The following is a 22,213-nucleotide window of genomic DNA, read 5'->3' as shown; positions in this document are numbered from 1 at the left end:
CATGAAAATAAAGTTAAAGAAAAAAATAAAAATTGAAAATAATAAATTTAAAGAAAAAATAAAAAGTGAAAAAAGTAGAATAATAAAAATTAAGAAAAGAATAAAAAAGTGAAAATAATAAAAATTTAAATTTGAGAGACAAATGAATATGAAAAATTTAAAAATATATTTAACGTATAAAAGAGCAAAATGACACTTAAAAGATTATTCTTTAAATTTATTTTTTATTGGGGTCAAAATAAACCAATTCATATTTGGGTCATGGCACGTAATTTCCTGGTTTTCTTCCATCTGGGCCCTTTTCTTGTCTCTCTCTCACACGCGTACACACAGACACATAGTTGTTGCAGCTTAACATCATTGTAGCCTCCTTAGCTTTATGCAAAAACTCGCTACAGCTCTCTTTTTTACTTCAATAATCTCAAACAACCCAACTTTGATTTCAGCTGGGGGCAAGACCAGATATTTTCTTTTGCTTTTGAAGAATTTCAACAGTTGACCCTCAAGGATTTGCCTTATTTTGAGTTGGGTGAGTTGAAGAACCCGTTCAATCAGCAAAAGATTGTATATTTGTTTGTATTTCATTGATCCTTCTGAGTTTTTGGGCTTTCGAGGGTAGAATGGAGACACATAATGGTGATAGTGTTCGCAAGTCAAAGACAGATGATTATGAAATGTTAGAGCAAATTGGACGAGGCGCTTTTGGAACAACATATCTTGTTTTTCATACAAGCGAGAAGAAGAAGTAATCAAGAATTTTAGACTACTTTGTTCTTTGTCTATTTCTCGTGTATCATTCCTTGTTACCCAATCTTATTATGTTGGCTTTCAATTGGAATTAATTTTCACTTCTTTAGATGCTCAAAAGGATGTGTTCCCAAAAGCATTTCCCGGTATTTATTAACTTAGTTCCTGTTTCATGTTTTTTTCTTTTTTCTTGGTAAGAATTTCAGGGATACTGTCTTAAGTTGATATTTGCTTCACATCATACATGTAGGTCCCTGGTTAAGAAATTTAGCGGAACCACGCCGTGTAAAACTTTCTTCTGGTAATAATGCATTTTCTGAAACTTAAATGGCAAGCAGCGTATTAGGCATTTCGTACAAGCCGTGTAGGCCTTTTATCGCAATTTAGCTTGTTAGTGGGCTTGAATTTTAGACTCTGCTAGTCCTAAGACTTCACTTTCCTGTCCTAAATTAATATTTTCTTTGTGTTGTTTTCGAACTGTGTTGTGTTATTGTATATATACATATTGTTTTTGGGAAAATACTATTTACATAGAGAAATACACTGATATTTTTTGCTGACTGGTGATGTATGATACCTCTTACTGAAGGATGTCTCCGTAGCTTATCCATGGCAATATTTTAGTAGCTAATTTCAGGAGGATATGCACTTTATCACTTTCCAGTACTATTGGCATATGCTTCTGTTAAGAGTTCCATATGATGAGCAATTAGTTTCCATATATGGACTTGGACTATTCTCCTCTCTTGAGCTAGCTTTTGAGGTTGAGTTATAACCAAAATTCATTCTTTACATGGTATCAGAGTCAAACCATCACAATTCTTTGTTCACTGATGTTGGACCCCTATATTATATTGTCCACGCTCTAGTTAATGAGTTCAAGGCGTGCGAGAGAGTGTTAAGAGTCCCACATTGGAAAAAGGATGGACAATTCATCTCCTTGTATGGACATGAACAATTCTTCCCGCATGAGCTAGCTTTTGAGGTTGCGTTAAGCGCAAGACCTAATTTTACGTAGTATCAGAGCAAGATCCATCTCACCCAAAGTTGTGCCCCTAAATTAAAAATTGCCCACACACCAGATGTTCAGTCTCTGGTGTGAGTGGGGTGTTGAAGAATGAAACAAGTCCCACATTAGTAATTAATGAGATAGGTGGTATCCTTATAAAGTTTGGGCAGTTCTCCTCCCTTTGAGCTAGCTTTTGAGGTCTGTGTTAGGCCTTAAGATTCGTTGGGCCTCCATATTATATTTTCCACGCTCCAGTTAACGAAGTCTAGGTGTGTGGGGGAGCATTCAGAGTCCACATCGGAAAAAGGATGGACAATTGGTCTCCTTTTATTTGAACTTGTACAATCCTCCCCTCATGAGCCAGCTTTTGAGGTTGAGTTAGCATGCTCTTCAATGTCTTTATCAAGGTTCTAAGGCATACTTTTCCTGGCCAATGAGCCTCTTTTGAAAAGTCGATTGTAAACAGTTGATATTTCACTCAATCCTGTTTCGTTTTCTATTTCTTTGTTCATATATTTGTAATTCATGCTTATAATTATTAGTCTTGGACTCAACATATATATATATATATATATATATATATATATATCTTTTTCTCTTTGTGCCTTTTTTAATTAAAGACCACACTTTATTTGAGCTTTGGCTTAAAGTCCCCATGGATCATAGAGCTTTTTTGTGCTTTATACTTTTGATAACACTGGTCTTAATGGAGTGTTCTAGTCATATGTAGTAGATTGTGTTTCTTTTTGGAGGGTAGTTGATGTAGCAGGTTAAATTTTGGTTAAAGCAGTGGGGCCTGTAGGGAGGAGGTTTACTTTGTTTTTTTTGAATGAGAAGCCTGATATGGCTTGCTCTGGTTGTGATTGCTGCTGGTAATTAATAAAATGTCAGTTAACCGCCAAAAAATGTCTTGATGGAGTGTTTTCTAACTACATATAGTTAAAGCATAAGTAGATTGTTATGCTGATGAAGATCTTATCTTCCTCTAATGTTCTAGTTTTTCATCATTCACAATGTAGCAAAAATCCACAAGTTACCCTTAGATAGAAATCCACAAATAATATTTTCTTGCATTTGCAGTTTTCAGCAAGAATTTATGTGACATGGATTTTGTGGACTGTGTTAAAGCTCTTGCATAGTACTGAACCCATTGTGTAGAACATACAAGTTATTGACACTGGCAATAATTTCTGAAAATTATTTTGACTAACAAGGAATAGGAATGTGATTCTATTTGAATGGATAAATGATTTCGCTATTTATTTTTCTCCCCTTTAGGTATGTTCTGAAGAAGATACCTTTAGCAAAGCAGACAGAGAAGTTCAAACGTACTGCACATCAAGAGGTCACTTTAAATGCTTCTCTATATTGTGATCTTTTATATGGCATTTATAATAAATTTGATTCGTTCCTATGAGAATTAATGGAGAAAAAAATATTATCGGAAATTGTGTGTTTACATAATTACATCAAGACCCTATTTATAGAGATTATAGTACAATCCTTTTCTAAGTAGGATTTTTATATACTCCTACTACATCAAGACCCTATTTGTAGACACTATAGTACAATCCTTTTCTAAGTAGGATTTTTATATCCTACTCCTATTGCTATTCATATTCTAACACTCCCCCTCAAGTTGGTGCATGCAAATCATATGTACTTAACTTGTTACAAATGTAATTAATACGAGGACCGGTGAGGGACTTGGTGAAGATAGCTGCAAGTTGATCACTTGACTTCACAAATTTTGTAACAATATCTCCTGAGAGTTATCTTTTCTCTGATAAAGTGGCAATCTCTCACGACTTGATTTCCTCAAGTCGTAATGACGCCTACCTTATCCTCCCAGTAGGCAAGCCAAGCCATAGCCCAAAATAATATGTAACGGGCTAACAGGCAGAAATTAGAAAAGATCGCATAAATGATAGCAGTAGCAATAACAAACGACAAATAGAAAGGAAACATATACTATATATTAAAACGAGAGAAGGAAAAGGACAAAATATATAAACGAATCCCTCCCAAGACCTGGTAAGGTCGGTACTAGAGCCACTACTAAAATATACCCAATGTAATAAAGATAACCCAAAATACACCCAATATATACAAGCAATACAAGAAATCTCGAGTACAAAAAACTAAACTAGAGTAGATAGAGGAGGATCAACCTCGGATGACAGGAAGCTCACCCTGCTCTGAATCAGTACTGGAAGGTAGGAATCACATCAATGTCGACTGCTACTACTCGGATTTGCATTAGGGAAAAGATGCAGAAGAGTAGTATTAGTACTAAAGCAATGGGTACTCAGTAGGCATCATCGGCCGAGTGGGCCCAATACAGAAAAGGTATAACTACAATGCGAGGGTCTAATCTAAGTCAACAGTAAAAAGGGACAGAAAAGTAAACAACTGCCAAGCTACACCAATAACATAAAGTTATAAATATAAGTGATACCGAAAATAAATAACGCAGTAATTACAGGCAAATCAAACATCCATAAGCCCGCTAGGCACACAAACATAACCTAACTGGGCCCCCATAAGCCCGCTAGGCACACAAACATAACCTAACTGGGCCCCCATAAGCCCGCTAGGCACACTGAAGAAGACAATTAACCCAACTATACCCCCATAAGCCGGTGGGACAGACAAGTAGCAATTAAAAAAAATAAATGTAAATAATCTGTAACTGAGCCAATCCTAAGAAATCATGATAGTCATCCAGATGTGCACCGGACTTGTACGGACACCAATGGGTAGTAACGAGAGGCCAGATACCGGGCTTGAATCGATAGTGATGGATAATAACAAGAGGACACGTGCCAGATTCGAATTGGACATAGTGGTTAATAACGAGAGGCCACATATATAATATACAACAGAAATCATAATCAGATGATAGACTCGAACCGGAACTCAGAGTAACCACCATAATCAGATGCTGGACTCGAACTGTAACCCATAGGAACCACAATAATCAAATGTCGAACTCGAACCAGAACTCACAGTAACCATAATAATCAAATGCCGGACTCGAACCGGAACTAATAGTAACCATACCCAACTGTAATATTAGAATCCATACCATACCATAATAATGTCAACGTGGTACAAAAGTTCACAATCAATGACAGAAATAAAGTATATGCCGAACCTGAATAGAAGCTAAAATACGTCTAATTACCGTACGCATGTCTTAGTTCTAAAGGGGCAAATTCAAGGTTTTGCAATTTAATTCCACGTCCTATAGTGATAGATGATATATTATATTGAAAGACAAAATACTAAAATCTACTAGAACGGGGTCCTAATCCGGGTAAATAAGAAATGTTATATATATCAAATGATACGCAACTACAAGCTCTTATCCAAAGCTAGCATAATAGTTCACAATTTCAGTATATAAGCTCAATCTAAAAGTAGGGTAAGCCTAGCCTACCCGAACGCCAAAGCTAAAATCTCTCCGAAAAGCCTCTGAAAAACTTTTTGATAGAGCCCGAGTTGGATAAATATAGCAACACTCTAAGTGAAGTTACAGAGAGCAGAACGTATATACTTAACATTTAAGTGGTTTTGACACATATATACAAATGTTTCTATTTCTAATCATTAAGGTCTATAATGACCTGGCCCTTAAAGGTTAATTATAATGACACCTTTTCATTAGGTGTCATTTTTCCCCTTATCAAGGATTCCACGTGCAAGGGTGTGGTAATACCACCCCTTGCTCTCTGTTAAATTCAAACTCGGATATTGCATCGTGGTAAAATAAATATAATAATTTAAATATATCATAATTAGTAGAAAATTATTCTTATAAAACCTCTGTTATATAATAATAAGATTTTAACATTTCTAGATTTAATATCTCCGCTTAAAATATTAATAGACTATAAAAGCTCTTATAAAGTAATATAAATATATTATAACTAAAGAATTTTATCAACATCAAAATTATTTTGGAAAGGTAATAAATCAAAGGCTAATTTAAATTAAATATTCCACAGTATATTAGATATTACAAAAATTCTCAAAGAACCGCCTGAAACCCGAACTATTAGTCCCAACAAGTCATAAATAACTTGGGGTAGTTATAGAAAAACTGTAGACCTCGAAAATGTATGAGAACAAGGAAAATGACCGTGAGGGTTGTTACACAATCAATCTCTATATGTTTAGTCCTCTCATGAAACACTGGATTTGATGCGATATGAAGGCTGCTTGATTATCACACACAAGTTTCATCTTATTGGTTTCTCCAAATTTTAGCTCTCTCAGCAACTATTTGATCCAAATTAGCTCACAAGTTGCTACAACCATTGCTCGATATTCTGCTTCCGCACTAGATCAAGCAACCACACTCTGTTTCTTACTTTTTCAAGACACCAAATTACCTCCTACTAAAACACAATATCCGGAGGTAGAATGTCTATCAGAGGGTGATCCTGCCCAATCAACATCTGTGTATCCAATAATATGCTTGTGACCTCGATCTTCAAAGAGTAGTCCTTTACCTGGATATGCCTTTATACATTGTAGAATACGAACAACTGCATCCTAATGACTATAACAAAGGAAAGTCATAAACTTACAACACTCATAGGAAAGGATATGTTAGGTCTAGCCACGGTGAGACAATTTAACTCCTATACCTTTCAGGATCATTAAATGGCTCCCCCTATCCTAGCAGAAGTTTAACATTTGGATTCGTAGGAGTGTCAATGAGTCTACATCCCATCATTCCTATCTCTTCAAGAATGTCTAAGGCATACTTGCGTTGAGAATAACAATACCCAATCTGGACTGAGCAACCTCAATACCTAGAAAATATTTTAGTCTGTCTAAGTCTTTAGTCTGGAAATGCTGAAAGAGATGTTGCTTCAATTTAGTGATACTATCTTCATCATTGCCGATGATAACGATTTCATTAACATAAACCGCCAAATAAATACAAAGATTTGGGTGAGAATGTCGTTAAAACAATGAGTGATCGGCTCCACTACGAATCATGCCAAACTGCTGAATTGCTGTGCTAAACTTTCCAAACCAAGCTCGAGGGGACTGTTTCAGACCATAAAGTGACTTGTGCAATCGACATACAAGATTACTAGACTTCCCCTGAGCAATAAAACCAGGTGGTTGCTCCATATAGACTTCTTCCTCAAGATCACCATGCAGAAAAGCATTCTTAATATCTAACTGATAAAGAGGCCAATGACGAACGACAACAATGGATAAAAAAACAGACAGATGCTATTTTAGCCATTGTAGAGAAAATGTCACTATAATTAAGCCCAAATATTTGCGTGTACCCTTTGGCAACAAGGCGAGCCTTAAGCCGATCAACCTGACCGTTGGGACCAACTTTGATTGCATAAACCCAATGGCAACCAAAAGTAGATTTACCTGCACCTATTGTCTTAGGGATGGAAATAGAAGACAAGGATGATACAAAAACATAATGGGATGATGATAAACGATGATAACTGAAGAAAGTATAATGTGGGTTAGCATTACGAGTGGAATGCATACCTTTTTGAAGTGCAACTGATTGGCTAGGAGAAGGTAAGTCCGCAGAAGGAGCAGTGTCCGACGCATGACATGAATCATCTGGGACTAATGGTGGACACGGACATAAAGTAACGATGAAGTTCGGTGAATAACAACGATACCTTTTTTGAACTCGAGAGTAACCAAGGAAGACACACTTGAGAGCACGAGAGGCTAATTTATCTTTTTAAGGGGCTAAGTTATGAATAAAGCATGAGCTCCCAAAGACACGAGGGGGATAGGGTAGAGATGTGACTGTGGAAACAATATAGAATGGGGAACCTGATTCTGAATGGAAGATGATGACATTCTATTAATTAGATAGCAAGATGCGAGGACTGTATCGCCCCAAAAATGCAGTGGTACATGAAATTCAATGAGAAGAGTGCAAGTAGTCTCAAGAAGATGCCTATTCTTCCTTTCTGCTATACCGTTCTGCTGAGGGGTGTATGGACAAGGCGTCTGGTGAATAATTCCTTGATGAGACATAAACTCTCGAAACTGAGAGGATAAGTATTCTAAGGCATTATCACTACGAATAGTACGAATAGAAACGCCAAATTGAGTTTGTATTTCAGCACAAAAATTTTTGTATATAGAAAATATCTCAGAACGATCTTTCATTAAGAAACCCCAAGTACATCTTGAAAAATCATCAATGAAAAATAATGAGATGTCTGCTTGCTTACTCGATACTAAAGGAACTCATCATATTCTGTTTGGGCAATATGAGCATTATTGGATGGTAGATTAGGCTGTGGAGATATCTGCTTACTTGCTCGATTCCGAAGGAACTCATTATATTCCTTTACAGCAATAGGATCATAACGGGGTGGTGGATCATGCAAACTATGACATATATCCTGAGTGTGTCCAACTTACGACAATAACTACACTTCGATCGAGATTTTCCAGAACGACCTCCTCCTCGCCGATTTTCCATAGGATGATATGTTCGTTTTTCTATGGTTTGAGATGCAAGAATAAAGGAGTCAACAATGGGTGATGAAATCACTTTGTGACTGGGAGGCGCGACTAGACGAAGCAGAGGAGAGAATAACTCATCAATTGTAGGAACCATAGGACTAGCTAAAATCTGATCACGTACAACATTATGGTCGGTAGAAAGTCCAGCAAGTGTAATAACTAAAAACAAAATCTGTTTGTGCTCTTGTTGTTTTTCCACATCCGCAGTGACGGACATCAATGTATCAAATTCTTCCATGACTACTTCTACTTGTCTCAAGTAAGTAGACATATTGGATTCTTGTTTCTTCAAGTTGATCATTCGAGATATCACATCATAAAAATGAGATATGTCATTAGTGTATAAAGCACGAGCCTTTTCCCAAACTAAATAACACGTTTGGAACGGACGAAACAAGGGCATCAACTTGGAATCAATAGATCGCCATAAGAGATTACATAATTGAGCGTCAACTTTCTCCCATTGTTCTTTAGATTTTGCCTTTTCATCTACCACACTAGCCTTGTTGATACGGGACAAACAAGGGAACACCAAAATTAGTCCAAAAAACAGTCCACAAAATGGAAGAAATCCGTGAACCCTTTTGGAGACCAAGTCTCGGCTTCCTAAGAACACAATAACATACAAGAAGATAACAAGGTGTTTATTACACCAAATCAACGGACAACAAACTAGATTAACAACATAAGATGATGAACAAGAAGACAAGATTCGGATTTAACAATAACAACAAGAACACAAGATTACAACACAAACACTAAACAAGATTACAAGAAGGTTAAATGATAGATAGATAGACCACATGAAGGTATAATCTTAAGAACCCAAGAATGGACACTCTTGGACCTTTAACACTACCCACAACAATAAACCTATCTCTTACGTGACACAAGATCGGATTCCACCTCTCTAGCATCAACGTTTCCAAGCAAGCAACAACAAAAGAGAATCCACCTTATTGTTGTATCCTAGTTTCGGTGATCAGTCTTTTCACTAGAGAGAGCTTGTTACAAGTCTTACAAGACTCCCAAATATCATCCAAAACTAAACTAAAAACCCTACAATGTTCCTTTTATAACTATAACAAAATATAAGTTAAAATGATCAAAAGACCCTTCAAAGAGTGGGCACCCATCTAGTGTAATTTATGGGCTGATTTGGGTGCATTTTGGGCCTCTTTTACACTTCAAATTGCACATGCCAAGGCTGGAGTCCAACACGCACTTTCCTAAGTCCATATCCGTGATTATTCCCGTATCATCCTCTCCATCTTGAGAGGAATTGGTCACTTCAAAGGAAACCTACTAAAAAATAGTCCGCAAAACATGAAGAGCTCAAGTGCTCAATAATAACAAGGGACGTATCAAAAAATGAGGTAAAAACAACCCACAAGAAATGCACAAAAACAGTCCACAAGCTAGCCAAACCCGAAAGCATAATGACAATAAGTCTCGGATCCAACATCTTCATTTTGACCCTCGGCTTTCTCTCCCTCTTGAGATTGGCCTTCAATCTCATCCGACTCAAGTCTCCTTCTATCATATAAGCGTCGTCGTAGACTCCATATCCTTCATGTCTCTCTCTACCATGTTCCTCTTCTTGGATGTGTCGGTTTTTGGAAAGGGAAGTTTTGGTTGAGAGGCTCGATTTGGTAACGTGGAGCTTCAGTTGTGTAGCTTGGATGGGAGAAAATTGGCTTCCAAGTCCTCCTTGTTGGACTTGATCAACTTTGGGGGAAGTGGTCTTTCTTGTTCTCGATTTTGAGGGCTAATTGGAGCTTGGCTTGTGGCATTATGTGGTTGTCTTGGAGGATTGGTCATTGGAAGTAAAGTTTCGGAAGTAAAAGCACGAGAGTTCCTTGACTATCCATTCGATCCAACCTCTCACGCATAGTTACCACATCTGAGTCAATTTTTTAAAGACCCGCATTTGCCCTATCAAGGTCTTGGGACAAAGCGTCAAGGAGGGCCAAAATGGTTTTCATTATGGCCAAGAAGTTACCTACAAAACAACAAACAAGTTAGTTGTACAAGAATGGTCCTCACACTCCATCTCTATTGTTTTGGCTCTCGGATTTTTTTTCTCACTTTGATCTCACAAGTGTCGTAACCTTGCTTGTACTCCATGAGGCAGTGAGAGGTGAACCGAGTGTGTACAATGACTCAAAAGAATAAAACACACAAAGGAACGTAAACACGGAAAAAATGGTTTCAAAACCAACTCACAATCTAGTAAATTGGCTCTAGTTTGTAAGTTAGTATTGGAATCAACAAACGAAACTAATGAGACAACAAAATGAAATTAAAAAATCACAATTTGAGCTTAAAATTTTCGTGTGAACAGTAACTTAGGTGATGTGGCAGCACACCATTGGTCACGGCCCCACAATTAGTCACTAGTTGAAGTTTACAAACTTTAGTTACTATGTAATGGAAACAATTGGTTTTGGAGGAAAAGTATATGTCTTGAATCTCCTTCAAGTCTAATCTTCAAAAGGCAAGACTTGACTTTGTACAATTCTCACAAAACAAGGCCTTGAAATAAGGAAAAGTGGTTGAAAAGTAGATGTCAAGTCAAGTGATGGCTCAAGTCTTCTCACAAACAACTTTACAACTTGTAGGTTCACCTTTTTGAATCTATATTACATTTTTAGTTGTCTTAAGTTGTAAGATGAGATGAAGAACAAGATGAACACCACAACAATCCTTCAACAATCCTTCACAAATTCTCGCCCTAGGTCCTTGTTCACAACACAACTTTAACAAGTTCAAGCTCAAATATAGATCTAGACACCTTTTAGTGTTAGTGAATCATGAAACTAACACAAGAAACAACAATAGACACCAAAGGACTACTAGATCTAGACGTTACAAGCAACCTCGGCCAAGATGAACAACAAGAACAACACTTTCAAGGCCAAGAACAACAAGAACACCAAATTTGTTTTTTTTTTTTTTTTGATTTTCTTAGCAAGAAAGCCCAAGATTGGTATTGTAAGAACTACACCAAAGATGGCTTTGATACCAAATGATACGGGACAAACAAGGGAACACCAAAATTAGTCCAAAAAATAGTCCACAAAATAGAAGAAATCCGTGAACCCTTTTGGAGACCAAGTCTCGGCTTCCTAAGAACACAATAACATACAAGAAGATAACAAGGTGTTTATTACACCAAATCAGCGGACAACAAACTAGATTAACAACATAAGATGATGAACAAGAAGACACAAGATTCAGATTTAACAATAACAACAAGAACACAAGATTACAACACAAACACTAAACAAGATTACGAGTAGGTAAAATGATAGATAGATAGACCATATGGAGGTATAATCTTAAGAACCCAAGAATGGACATTCTTGGACCTTTAACACTACCCACAACAATAAACCTATCTATTACGTGACGCAAGATCGGATTCCACCTCTCTAGCATCAACGTTTCCAAGCAAGCAACAACAAAAGAGAATCCACCCTATTGTTGTATCCTAGTTTCGGTGGTCACTCTTCTCACTAGAGAGAGAGCTTGTTACAAGTCTTACAAGACTCCCAAATATCATCCAAAAACTAAACTAAAAACCCTACAATGTTCCTTTTATAGCTATAACACAATATAAGTTAAAATGACCAAAAAATCCTTCAAAGAGTAGGCACCCATCTAGTGTAATTTATGGGCTGATTTGGGTGCATTTTGGGCCTTTTTTTACACTTCAATTGCACGTGCCAAGGCTCGGGTCCAACACGCACTCTCCTAAGTCCATATCCGTGATTATTCCCGTATCACTTATTCTTTAAGTGATCTTGGACACCTTGACTTTTGCACTATAACTCAACCGAGGAAGCCCAAGCTAAATAATTTGAACTTCCCATTAAAGGTTCAGAAGTGATCATAGGACTTGAACTTCCAATTCCAATATTTTTGGAGCTAAAAATATCATGCCCAAAAGACATCTTGAGAATTTGACTTGAAAATTTCAAGAAATAGAATCTGAATGTCTGAAAATTCCCCGGAAAAAAATTAAAAAAAATAAGGTCGCCGAAATTTAGGTTCCGGAGATCGGCATCTTAAAAGATTTGTTGGAATCTGAAAAAACGTAACTGGTCGGAGTCGGAATGGATCGGCGACCCTAACCAAAAAAAGAACTCAAAAAATTCAATTGGAAACAGGCTCATGCCCGGCGCGTGACACAGATCTCGTCGGGATTTCAGAATTTCGGCAGGTGTGTGTGGGGGCGTGGCTGGCATTTTTCCGACGATTTTGGTAGGGTTTTTGTCGCCTGAGCTTCCCGATCCTCTTGGTGGTGTTGTATTTTTCACACAACCCACAAAATAAAAAATGACACAAATCGGGCACTGGAATTGACACACGGTGACTGAGTTTTCTTTTCTGAAGTTTCTCACCAACGCTCTGATACCATGTGAGAATTAATGGAGAAAAAGGGCAGCTCGGTGCACTAAAGCTATAGCTATGCGTGGTGTCTGGGGAAGGGCCCCACCACAAGGGTGTATCGTATGCAGCCTTACCTTGTATTTCTGCCAGAGGCTGTTTCCAAGGTTTGAACCCGTGACCTCCGGGTCAGATGGCAGCAACTTTACCAGTTACTCCAAGGCTCCCCTTCTGAGAATTAATGGAGAAAAAAAAATATTATTGGAAATTGTGTGTTTACATAATTACATCAAGACTCTATTTATAGGCACTATAGTACAATCCTTTTTCAAGTAGGATTTTTATATACTACTCCTATTTCTATTCATATTCTAACAGTTCCTGAGGCTAGATTACCTAATTTTGAGGTTGGTTTGATCAGAGACGTTAGCTTCCTATTGAACGCATGGGTATATGATTCAATGCTTAAACTGAGAAACCTAAAGTTAGGTTGCCTATTTTAATAATCCTTGTATTAATTTTTATAACAGAAGTGATATGTATCATCAATAGTTTGCCTCTCTTATCCAATGTCTTGAGTGCCTAGTTGAGACCAATAATCGACTGTCTTATGTTTTGTGCCCACATCTTTCCTCATCGGAAACAACCTCTCTACCTTCACAAGAGAGGGGCAAGGCTATGTACAAACCACCATATGGTGGCGGATCCAAGATTTCACTAAGGGGGTTCGAAAATTAAAGATCTAGTGCTTGGGATTTGAACTTGGATCCTCAAGGTGATTTTTGAAGCCCTCAACCACTAAGCTAACAGCTAGTCTTATCTTCAAGAGGTTCAAAATCTATATACACACATCAAAAATTGAAAAATTACCTTATTTGTACAGTGCAAACTTTTGCCCGGGGGTTCGGTGATCCCCTCGTTACACTCTAGATCTGCCCCTGCCACCATCCCCAAACCCCAATTTTGAGATTAAGCTGGGTATGTTGTTGTCTTTCCTCGTCTGCCATCAATGTCCTTGCCTTACAATCCTTAGTTTGGTCCCCAACCTAATTTTGTTTCCAACTGCTGCATTTGCTTTCTATTATGAGATATATATTCCACAAATTTAAGTTAAACATTTACTTAATCTTCCGAAGGGGAGCCTTGGAGTAACTGGTAAAGTTGCTGCCATGTGACCAGGAGGTCACAGGTTCAAACCTTGGAAACAGCCTCTGGCAGATATGCAAGGTAAGACTGCGTACGATACACCCTTGTGGTGGGGCCCTTCTCCGGACACCGCGCATAGCGGTAGCTTTAGTGCACCGGGCTGCCCTTTTATTTACTTAATCTTCCCTTTAAATTGGTCTTCAGTCATGAATGTCACTTTGAGAGTTCGCTTCATAATAGAAGGCAAATTTTTCTTGAAAAGTAGAAGTTAATTAATCTAGGCTTATAAAATAAGAGCATTTTGAACAAATACCTAGGAATTGATCAACATTCTCATATCACAGAACTGCTATTTCTTTTGGCACGTCATTTTCCCACTATTTTACTCTTGTTCATTTGAAGGGACAGTCCTTCAATTCGAACCCTTCTTCGTATGGGCGTCTTCCCTAGTAGTTGAATCATGATTAGACAAATGGTTAAGTAGATCAGTGAAGATTTTCACTGATATCCCCAATGAGTTTCCTGTGACCTCAGTGTTTGGAAACGTCTAACTGGTACTGTAGATATGGATAAATGTTTCTTGGCATCTACCAACAGGATGAAGTATGGGACCAATGTCCAAGAGTAACTATGGACGAGGCTGAAGTAGAAAGAGAAATTTTTAATTGCTTTTTGCTTTTGGTTTCTTGATTAGTAGATGCTTTGTAACAAGAGATACATAAGGAAGAACGAAATAAGTGCAAGGTAATTAATGGAATTTCAAAGGTGGCATGAGCTGATAATTTGGGGTGCAAAGAGGAGTAGCAGCGGAGTAAGAGCTTATCCATAATTTTTGGTAGAGAAGAGAAGTAGAAAATTATTGTGAGTGTGACCATCCAAACCAAAATCTTATAGCAAAAGTTGGCAAACTTCTGAACTTGGTTGGTGGAAACTCTTAGATTGGATAATTATCTGCACATTTTGCTAATTGTGGAACTTGTAATAATTCTACAATCACTTTCTTTTAGGATGTGGAGCGGATTTCATACATCGTATTATTTAGGTGACTACTCCTAAAACGTTCTTGTGAAGTTTACAAGCCCCAATGGGTATCAAATAAATATGTCTTTTGTTTTAATTATGTGGCCATTATCCGGACAAAGTTGGGTGACCTTGAATAAGAAAACCTTCTGCTGCAGCCTTAGATTCTCTTGAGTTTATGGTAGCAAATAGATAGTGCTGCGGTGACACCTTTTGAGCTTTTGACTGCAAGTAGTCATTGAAGTCGAGAAAAGTTAAGCAACTGATCAGTTAACTTTAGTCTTACCTTGTACTTCTCTTTTTGAGATTTTTCTATTAGTATTATTTATAAATAAGCCATCAAGTACTTTGCTGGTGGTATATTAGCTTAAAAATGAGGGATGGCCTTGGCTCAGCGGTGAGCTTGCTTACCGTGGTGTGCCAGGGTCGGGGGTTCGAAACGCCCCTCCAGCGAAGCTGGGGTGAGGGCGCGTAGGTCAGGCCCGGAGTGGTCCCCCCCTCCCCGACACCTACGGAGTAGGTATGAACCGGGTCGTCCCCTATATTAGCTTAAAAATGGTCTAGTCTTATCTCTACCAGTCAAAAAATTTTAGTCTTACCTTTGTAACCACACACGTTCAGCTAGTCTTATTATCTAGTATTCTCGTCAAGTTACGCCACGTAATGTGAGAGTATAATTTGTTGAGTAGATAGGCTTGCATAATGTTATGCTAGTTGATATATGATGATATTTGTGTATTGCAACGTTCTGTGGCAGATGAATCTGGTAGCTAAGCTAAGTCATCCATATATTGTGGAGTACAAGGATGCATGGGTCGACAAGGTATTATATTATTCAGTTTCTAGTACAGAATTTGGAAGTTGGAGCTGAAAGAATTATCATTGACTTGAGCAAATTTCTACATCGAGTTGCCTCAAAACAGGGTTGACATTTTTTTTCTTTCAGGGGAACTGGATATGCATTGTTACCAACTATTGTGAAGGTGGAGATATGTGAGTGGTTATCCTAGCCCAAAAAGCATTTTTATGCTTTCTTTATTGACGCTTTAATTTTACGTTTCTTTCCGAAGATGGTTAAAACATATTTGTAGAGTGAACGACCTTATGATGATAGTATATGGAGAATCTTTTGACACTTTCTCCTCGATTACAAGGTTGAAAGCGATAAGATCATAGGAATGTTTTATGGTGCAATATGAGGACGACTTTTTTTCTTTTTGGGTAATCAGGGCAAAGATCACAAGGAAGTCTAGAGCAGCTCTCTTCCCAGAAGAGGTAGTTTAGATACAAGTTCCATCATAATGGATTCTATGTACTATTATGGTTCACTAAAGCTAATGTGTTCAACTTTTTCCTCCGCAGAAACTCTGCAAATGGTTGACCCAGCTATTACTGGCGCTGGATTATCTGCACTCCAACCGTGTTCTACACAGAGACGTGAAGGTATAAACAGCCCCTGATCTATTTATGAGCTTTCCTAGTATGACACGTTTTGACATGTACTACTTTGATTTCAGTTATCTAACATTTTTGTCACAAAGGACAATGACATCCGGCTAGGTAAGAATGACAACCAACTGCATGATAGCACCCTCCTTGCTTCTATGTTATCTGTGAATCAAATTTGTTTACTTCATTAACACAGGTGATTTTGGATTAGCAAAACTTTTAGATGGAGAAGGCCTTGCTTCCTCGGTACGAGTTCTCTTTAAATTCATACAACTGTAGTGGAAAAATTAGCTCCTGCTTATTAGCAATGAACTATAATCACCTAAACAAATGATTCAATATTTTTACGTTGTGACTAGCTAGAGGGCACCCCATCCCCTTCCAAGGTGGAGAAAACCAAGTGTTCATTTTAGTTATAGTATGTCATCTTGTTGTGACTGACTGAATTCTATGTATGGTAATTTTCAATTACAAAATACCTCGCCTTGATGTGTTTGTTGAATATGCTGCTAGTTCTTACTTCGCCAGCAACTTCTATTAGCGACTTCTTTCCTCCAAACAGGTTGTTGGTACTCCAAACTATATGTGTCCTGAACTCCTTGCTGATATACCGTATGGCTACAAATCTGACATATGGTCTCTCGGTAAGAGATTTGGCAAAGCAATGCATTTCCTTTTTATTATTTCCTTAGTACTGGAACAATAGTTTGATGTGATTGTAGGATGCTGCATGTTTGAGATTGCTGCACACCAAGCACCATTTAGAGCTCCAGTACGTTGACCTTCCAGCTACCTGTGTACATAATAATACAGTCATTACTTTTACATATTTTTTGGGTAATTGGAAGTTTTTTATTTGGCAGGACACAACGGGGCTAATCAATAAAATAAACAGGGGTTCTTTGTCACCACTTCCAATTGTATATTCCTCCAACTTGTAAGTAGCTCCCAAATTGTTAAGAAGTGGTTCTTATTCCTACTAGAACTTATGGTTGTTCATCTAGCCACAAATACAACAACTAATCATTTAACTGACAAAATGGATTAATGCTTCCAGGAAACAGATTATCAAAAGCATGCTAAGGAAAAGCCCTGAACACAGACCAACAGTGAGTGCAAGCTGCATGTATACAAATGCAATTAAATCTGAAATCATCACTCTCTCTGATATGTTTTTTCGTGTTCACTTTCAGACTGCGGAATTGTTAAGGCATCAACATTTGCAACCATACCTCCTTCGCTGCTGCAATCCTTCATCTGCTTTTCTTCCAGTGAAGTCCCCAAACAGCCCAAAGGAAAAAACAAAGCGATCACCTGGAAAATCTGGCAGTCCTAGATTCATAAGAGACAGACCTCTAAGACTAAAAGAGAAGTGTCCTGTTTTTCACTTTGATGAAAGTGACAAACCTCTTAGGCTTAAAGAGAAGGGTCCTGTTTTTTACTTTGATGAAAGGGACAACATTCGGCCACAAAATTTATCAGACAACTATGATACATTTAAAGCCAAACTCGAGACTAAGAGAGTTGATCCCACTAGCTACTCAGCAAAGATATTTGAAGATGGCATGGATTCGAAAGGCTTTGAGGCAGAAGCTATTTGCAATGGAGGCGATCAATCCGATCCTCTATTTAAAAAAGGTAGTACAAATATACCGAACTCTTCAAGATTCATGGCAAACATTCACTCTCAGGAGCAAGAGCAAGTTTCTGTTGAGCACGTTCAACAATCTGAAGAAGATGGGATGGAGAGTGACAAAACAATATACCTTGGGGTGTTGAGCACTCCAAGTGGCAGTGGAGAAGCAGACTTGAATGAACTAGAATGTATTTCCGCAAAGCCTAGTAGAATGATTTTGTCTAGTGGAAACTCCAGTGAGAAAAGACAGTCGTTTGATGAAGAAAGCACTTCGTCGACTACACGACCTGCAAAATCTGATCCTGATGCTGAACTAAGGTGTCATGCATCTGAATGTGAAAATGTTAGCGAGTTTAATGAAGTTGCTGTTGACTGCATTGCTTCTGAAAGAAATAGATTAAGCCCACTTACTGATGAGGTAGAAAAGAATGCAGATATGGTTGAAGCTGCTAAACAGACCGATAAAGATGCTCGTCAAGCACTAGATGATGGGGTTTCACTGCTTAAGGCACTAGCTACCTTAGCTGGTGATGGGCACAAGAACGACTGGGAAAATCCCACTCAAGAAAGAGCTGAAGCTCTGGAATCCCTTTTAGAGGTTTGTGCACGACTACTCAAGCAGGAAAAAATTGATGAGCTTGCTGGTGTGCTGAAACCATTTGGCGATGATGCAGTTTCATCCAGAGAAACGGCAATATGGTTGACAAAAAGCCTCATGAGTGCACAAAAATTGGCCAAGGGGTCGTGATTTTGTGATGGCAGCTTTCCCTTCACTGGAATATTACTGTACAGGGATTTGTTTGCTTTCTGTGGGTTGAAATAGATGTCAAGCTTGACTGTTGTTTGATTACCTTCTAAATGATTTGATTTATGGGAAAGCTTACTTTGATGTTATTTTTCATCAAAAGGAGCTTCTCTGGTGTGTACATGAGTGCAAACTAAGTTATTGTTGGAGGCTTGTTGGATTGTGGTTTCCTTAGTTTGTGTGTATAATTGTAGGCCATCTGATGAAATTGTGAAGATCTTAAATTACTCAAGCTTAGTTTGCTAATGTTTTCAGTTTTGGGTTTCTGTTATAGTACTACAAGTGTGCTCCTGAGCTAGAACATCTTAGTCACATTTGGCCAAAGGGCTACTTCAACTTCTTGCTTTTGAACTTTTGATGATGCTTTTACGTTGTTCTTTTTTGATGAAAATTTGTCATTGTTAAGGTGTTCTTTTGGGGATAAATAAGGTCATTTTACCTTGGCAGTGAGCACGCACCTCGGCCTTTTAAATTTGGGATCAATTGCGTTAGAAAAATGTGAAGAGCAGCTGCAATCAAATGATTTATTCAAAAAGTCGAATCTGCAATCAAATGATTTATTCAAAAAGTCGAATCGTTTATAATTCATTCAATTGGCAAGTCCAATAACCCCAATCAAGCAGGAAATAGCCTCTTTTTTTAAGCCACTTCTTATATTTTGAAAAGCTTCACAAATGTGGACTCAAAAGCCCGATGAAGTTTTATTTTGTGAGTCATATAATCAACATTATTTATGTAAGTGTAGTTTATTGTTTGATAAGTGGATTCGTTCGTTCCACTTTAGTTTGATTTGACATGGATTTAAGAAAGAATAAATACTTTTAAAATTTTGTGCTCTAAAATAAATTTTAGATATTTGTGTGATTATAAATCATTTGATTATGAGTAAATGAATATCCTAAAGTTAATGTGCTACTAATATAGAAATGTGATATTTTTTTTTTTTAAATTATTAAACAGAAAAATGAGTCATATAAATAGGGATTTAAAGGTACTAAAGTTTACACTTTTCCTTATTAGGATGCTTAGCTAAAAGGAAAGTTAGAACTTTAAAAGATCTCCCTACCGTTTGTGTTGATCTTTTGCCTTTGTAGACATCGAAGTTTTGTGGAACTCTACTAGAAGAATTCAAATTCTGTTAAAGTTTTTGAAGGCTACTTTGCCCTAAACCTAGCTTGGAGGCTACTCTACATCGATCCTAAATTATGCCTATAAAAAGGATGACTTACTCCTTTGAAGAAAGATCTCGAATATCCCATAAATTCTGTGATATTCATAAGAGATCGAAATGTCTATACCCCACAAAATCATGGGATATTCATAAAATGATCATCCTATGTTCGAGAAATACGCTATTAACGACCCTCGAATTATGGAGAAAATCAAGAGAGAAAGAGAGGAATCAAGGGAGGAATAGATTTGTACCCGCATATTTATAAACAAAAATTCTTGTTTCTTCATATTTTGTTTGTGATTACAATTTTTTTCTGTCACTGTAAAATTTGTTGCAAACAAATTGACACGTTCGATGGGACCAAATCTGTCCTTCATCTCTTCCATCGCAAATTAAATCTGCAAATCTGTAGCAGCAAGCCCATAAAGATGGAAGCTCTATGGGTACTTCAAGACCCATCTTTCAGTTTTATCAAGTCTACACGTCGATAAGCCTTGAAGTAGGGGACATCTGTAGACATCAAAATTTTGTGGAACTCGGAACTCTAAAAGAAGAATTCAAATTCTTGTAAAGTTCTTGTAGGCCACTTTGCCCTAAACCTACCTTGGAGGCTACTCTACATCAATCCTAAATTATGCCTATAAAAGGGTGTCTTACTCCTTTGAAGAAACATCTCGAATATTCTATAAATTCTTTGATATTCATAAGAGATCGAAATCTCCAATATCCCATAAAAGCATGAGATATTCATAAAGAGATCATTCTACATTTGAGAAATACACTGCTAACGTCCCTCGAATTACGAAGAAAATCAAGAGAGAGGAATCAAGGGAGGAACAAATTTGTACCGACATGGTTATTAATAAAAAATCTTATTTCTTCGTATTTTATTTGTGATTGCAATTTGTTTCTGTCACTGTAAAATTTGTTGCAAATTGCCTTCATTACAATTTTTAATGGAACTTCTAGTATTCTAGTTAAATGGCCATGCTTGCTTCCTTAGATCCTTAGTTAAAGAAAATTAGTTTGTTAACTACTCTTTTATGCGCCGAACACAAAGGCGGGTTTAGAGTATTGGTACCAAGTTCATCTGAATCTAGTACTTATCAACAAAAAGTATAAATCTATTTGTCAATAATCATTAAAATGTCAAAAAATAGTTGGTATGAATCCATACCTCTTTAATATACAATGAGTTCAATGCTAATAACTTTGAAAATTAAACTTATTAAACTTACATTCTAAATATGTCTAGTTTGTAACGATCCTTCCCGCCATTATAGCATGGTTAGGACCCAAGCACTCTGGTAGAAATTCCCCTAATGAGTTGAGTTTGAAAAATCTTAAGATGGAGTGGTTGAAAGCTAAAAACTAGAGACATGGATATTCGTGTTGATTGTGACTTGTGTTGTGGTGTTGTATTTTATTAAGGGGTAACCTAGTGATCTAGAGCTCCATAGAAAAAATTTAAGGCTAAAAATAAAGTCGTAACATGTGATTTTAGTAACTGTTGGTGTGGGGTAGTTTCCTGACGTCCTAAGCTTATGATTTGTGTTGTGAAATATGGTAAGATTTAGTTCCTCCCTAGTTATTGCTTTAGGACCACTGCAGTAGTGGGAATTACCATTGCAGTGAGATCATCGTAGTGGTCAGACTTCCACCTTAACAAGGAAAATAAAATTTGTCAGGGGCTCGCGTAGCAAGCCCTAGTTCGCCACAACGAGTCCGCTGTAGGGGAAATCCGATCGCCGTAGCAGAAGCTGTGAGGTAAAATGCCTGTTTAAGTATCACATTTGGGGTTAACTTTATAAACTCCCAAATTCCATTCTGAGCTCCTTAGAGGTAATTTTCCCAAGACTAGGGTAATTTCCTCCATTAAAGTAAGTACCTAGATTACTCTTTTCACCAATAGTTCATTTATTTTGTAGAATATTAGGAAAATTATTAATAATAGAATTATGGGCTAGAATCGTAAGTTTATGAAAATGTGGAAAATCCTATGGGTAGATGTAAAATCACATGAAATTGATTCTAGTTAATACTCCGAGTAGAAAATTATTGCTCTTGAATATGAATTATGGTAATTGGGAACCTTGAGTTCCACAAAGGTGAAACCTTTGGCATAAACACTTCTTAAAAGCAGATAATTGGAGTAGAAACTGCATGATTTTGGATTACATGAATATTGTGGAACTAGTGAATGATAATTGACCCTTAGTTAACATTATAGCCTGTAAATAAGGTAGAGTTAGTGGGTTTGACTTCCCAAAGAGGTCCATGAAGAGTAAATGATTA

At 37.3% G+C, this 22,213-nt stretch overlaps 1 protein-coding gene across 2 annotated transcripts; it reads left to right on the top strand.

Moving 5' to 3' along the window:
* The first annotated feature begins 240 nt into the window (after positions 1–240).
* On the top strand, positions 241–19,008 carry LOC107863579 (serine/threonine-protein kinase Nek6). 2 transcript variants are annotated; one of them, XM_016709565.2, is made up of 14 exons: positions 247–529; positions 620–745; positions 3,035–3,101; positions 15,612–15,677; positions 15,801–15,847; positions 16,084–16,129; positions 16,217–16,297; positions 16,372–16,414; positions 16,500–16,549; positions 16,866–16,947; positions 17,026–17,075; positions 17,167–17,240; positions 17,361–17,412; positions 17,497–19,008. In XM_016709565.2, exons 2-14 carry the CDS (start codon positions 621–623, stop codon positions 18,685–18,687), a joined length of 1,974 nt encoding a protein of 657 aa, XP_016565051.2. In that variant the 5' UTR covers positions 247–529; position 620; the 3' UTR covers positions 18,688–19,008. The 2 variants fall into 2 exon arrangements, with proteins under 2 accessions (XP_016565050.2, XP_016565051.2); XM_016709564.2 differs by having other exon boundaries at positions 241–745.
* The last annotated feature ends 3,205 nt before the right edge of the window (positions 19,009–22,213 follow it).

Source organism: Capsicum annuum, chromosome 3 (genome assembly GCF_002878395.1).
Source record: "Capsicum annuum cultivar UCD-10X-F1 chromosome 3, UCD10Xv1.1, whole genome shotgun sequence".
NCBI lineage: Eukaryota > Viridiplantae > Streptophyta > Magnoliopsida > Solanales > Solanaceae > Capsicum > Capsicum annuum.
This window is presented reverse-complemented; position numbering and strand designations above follow the sequence as displayed.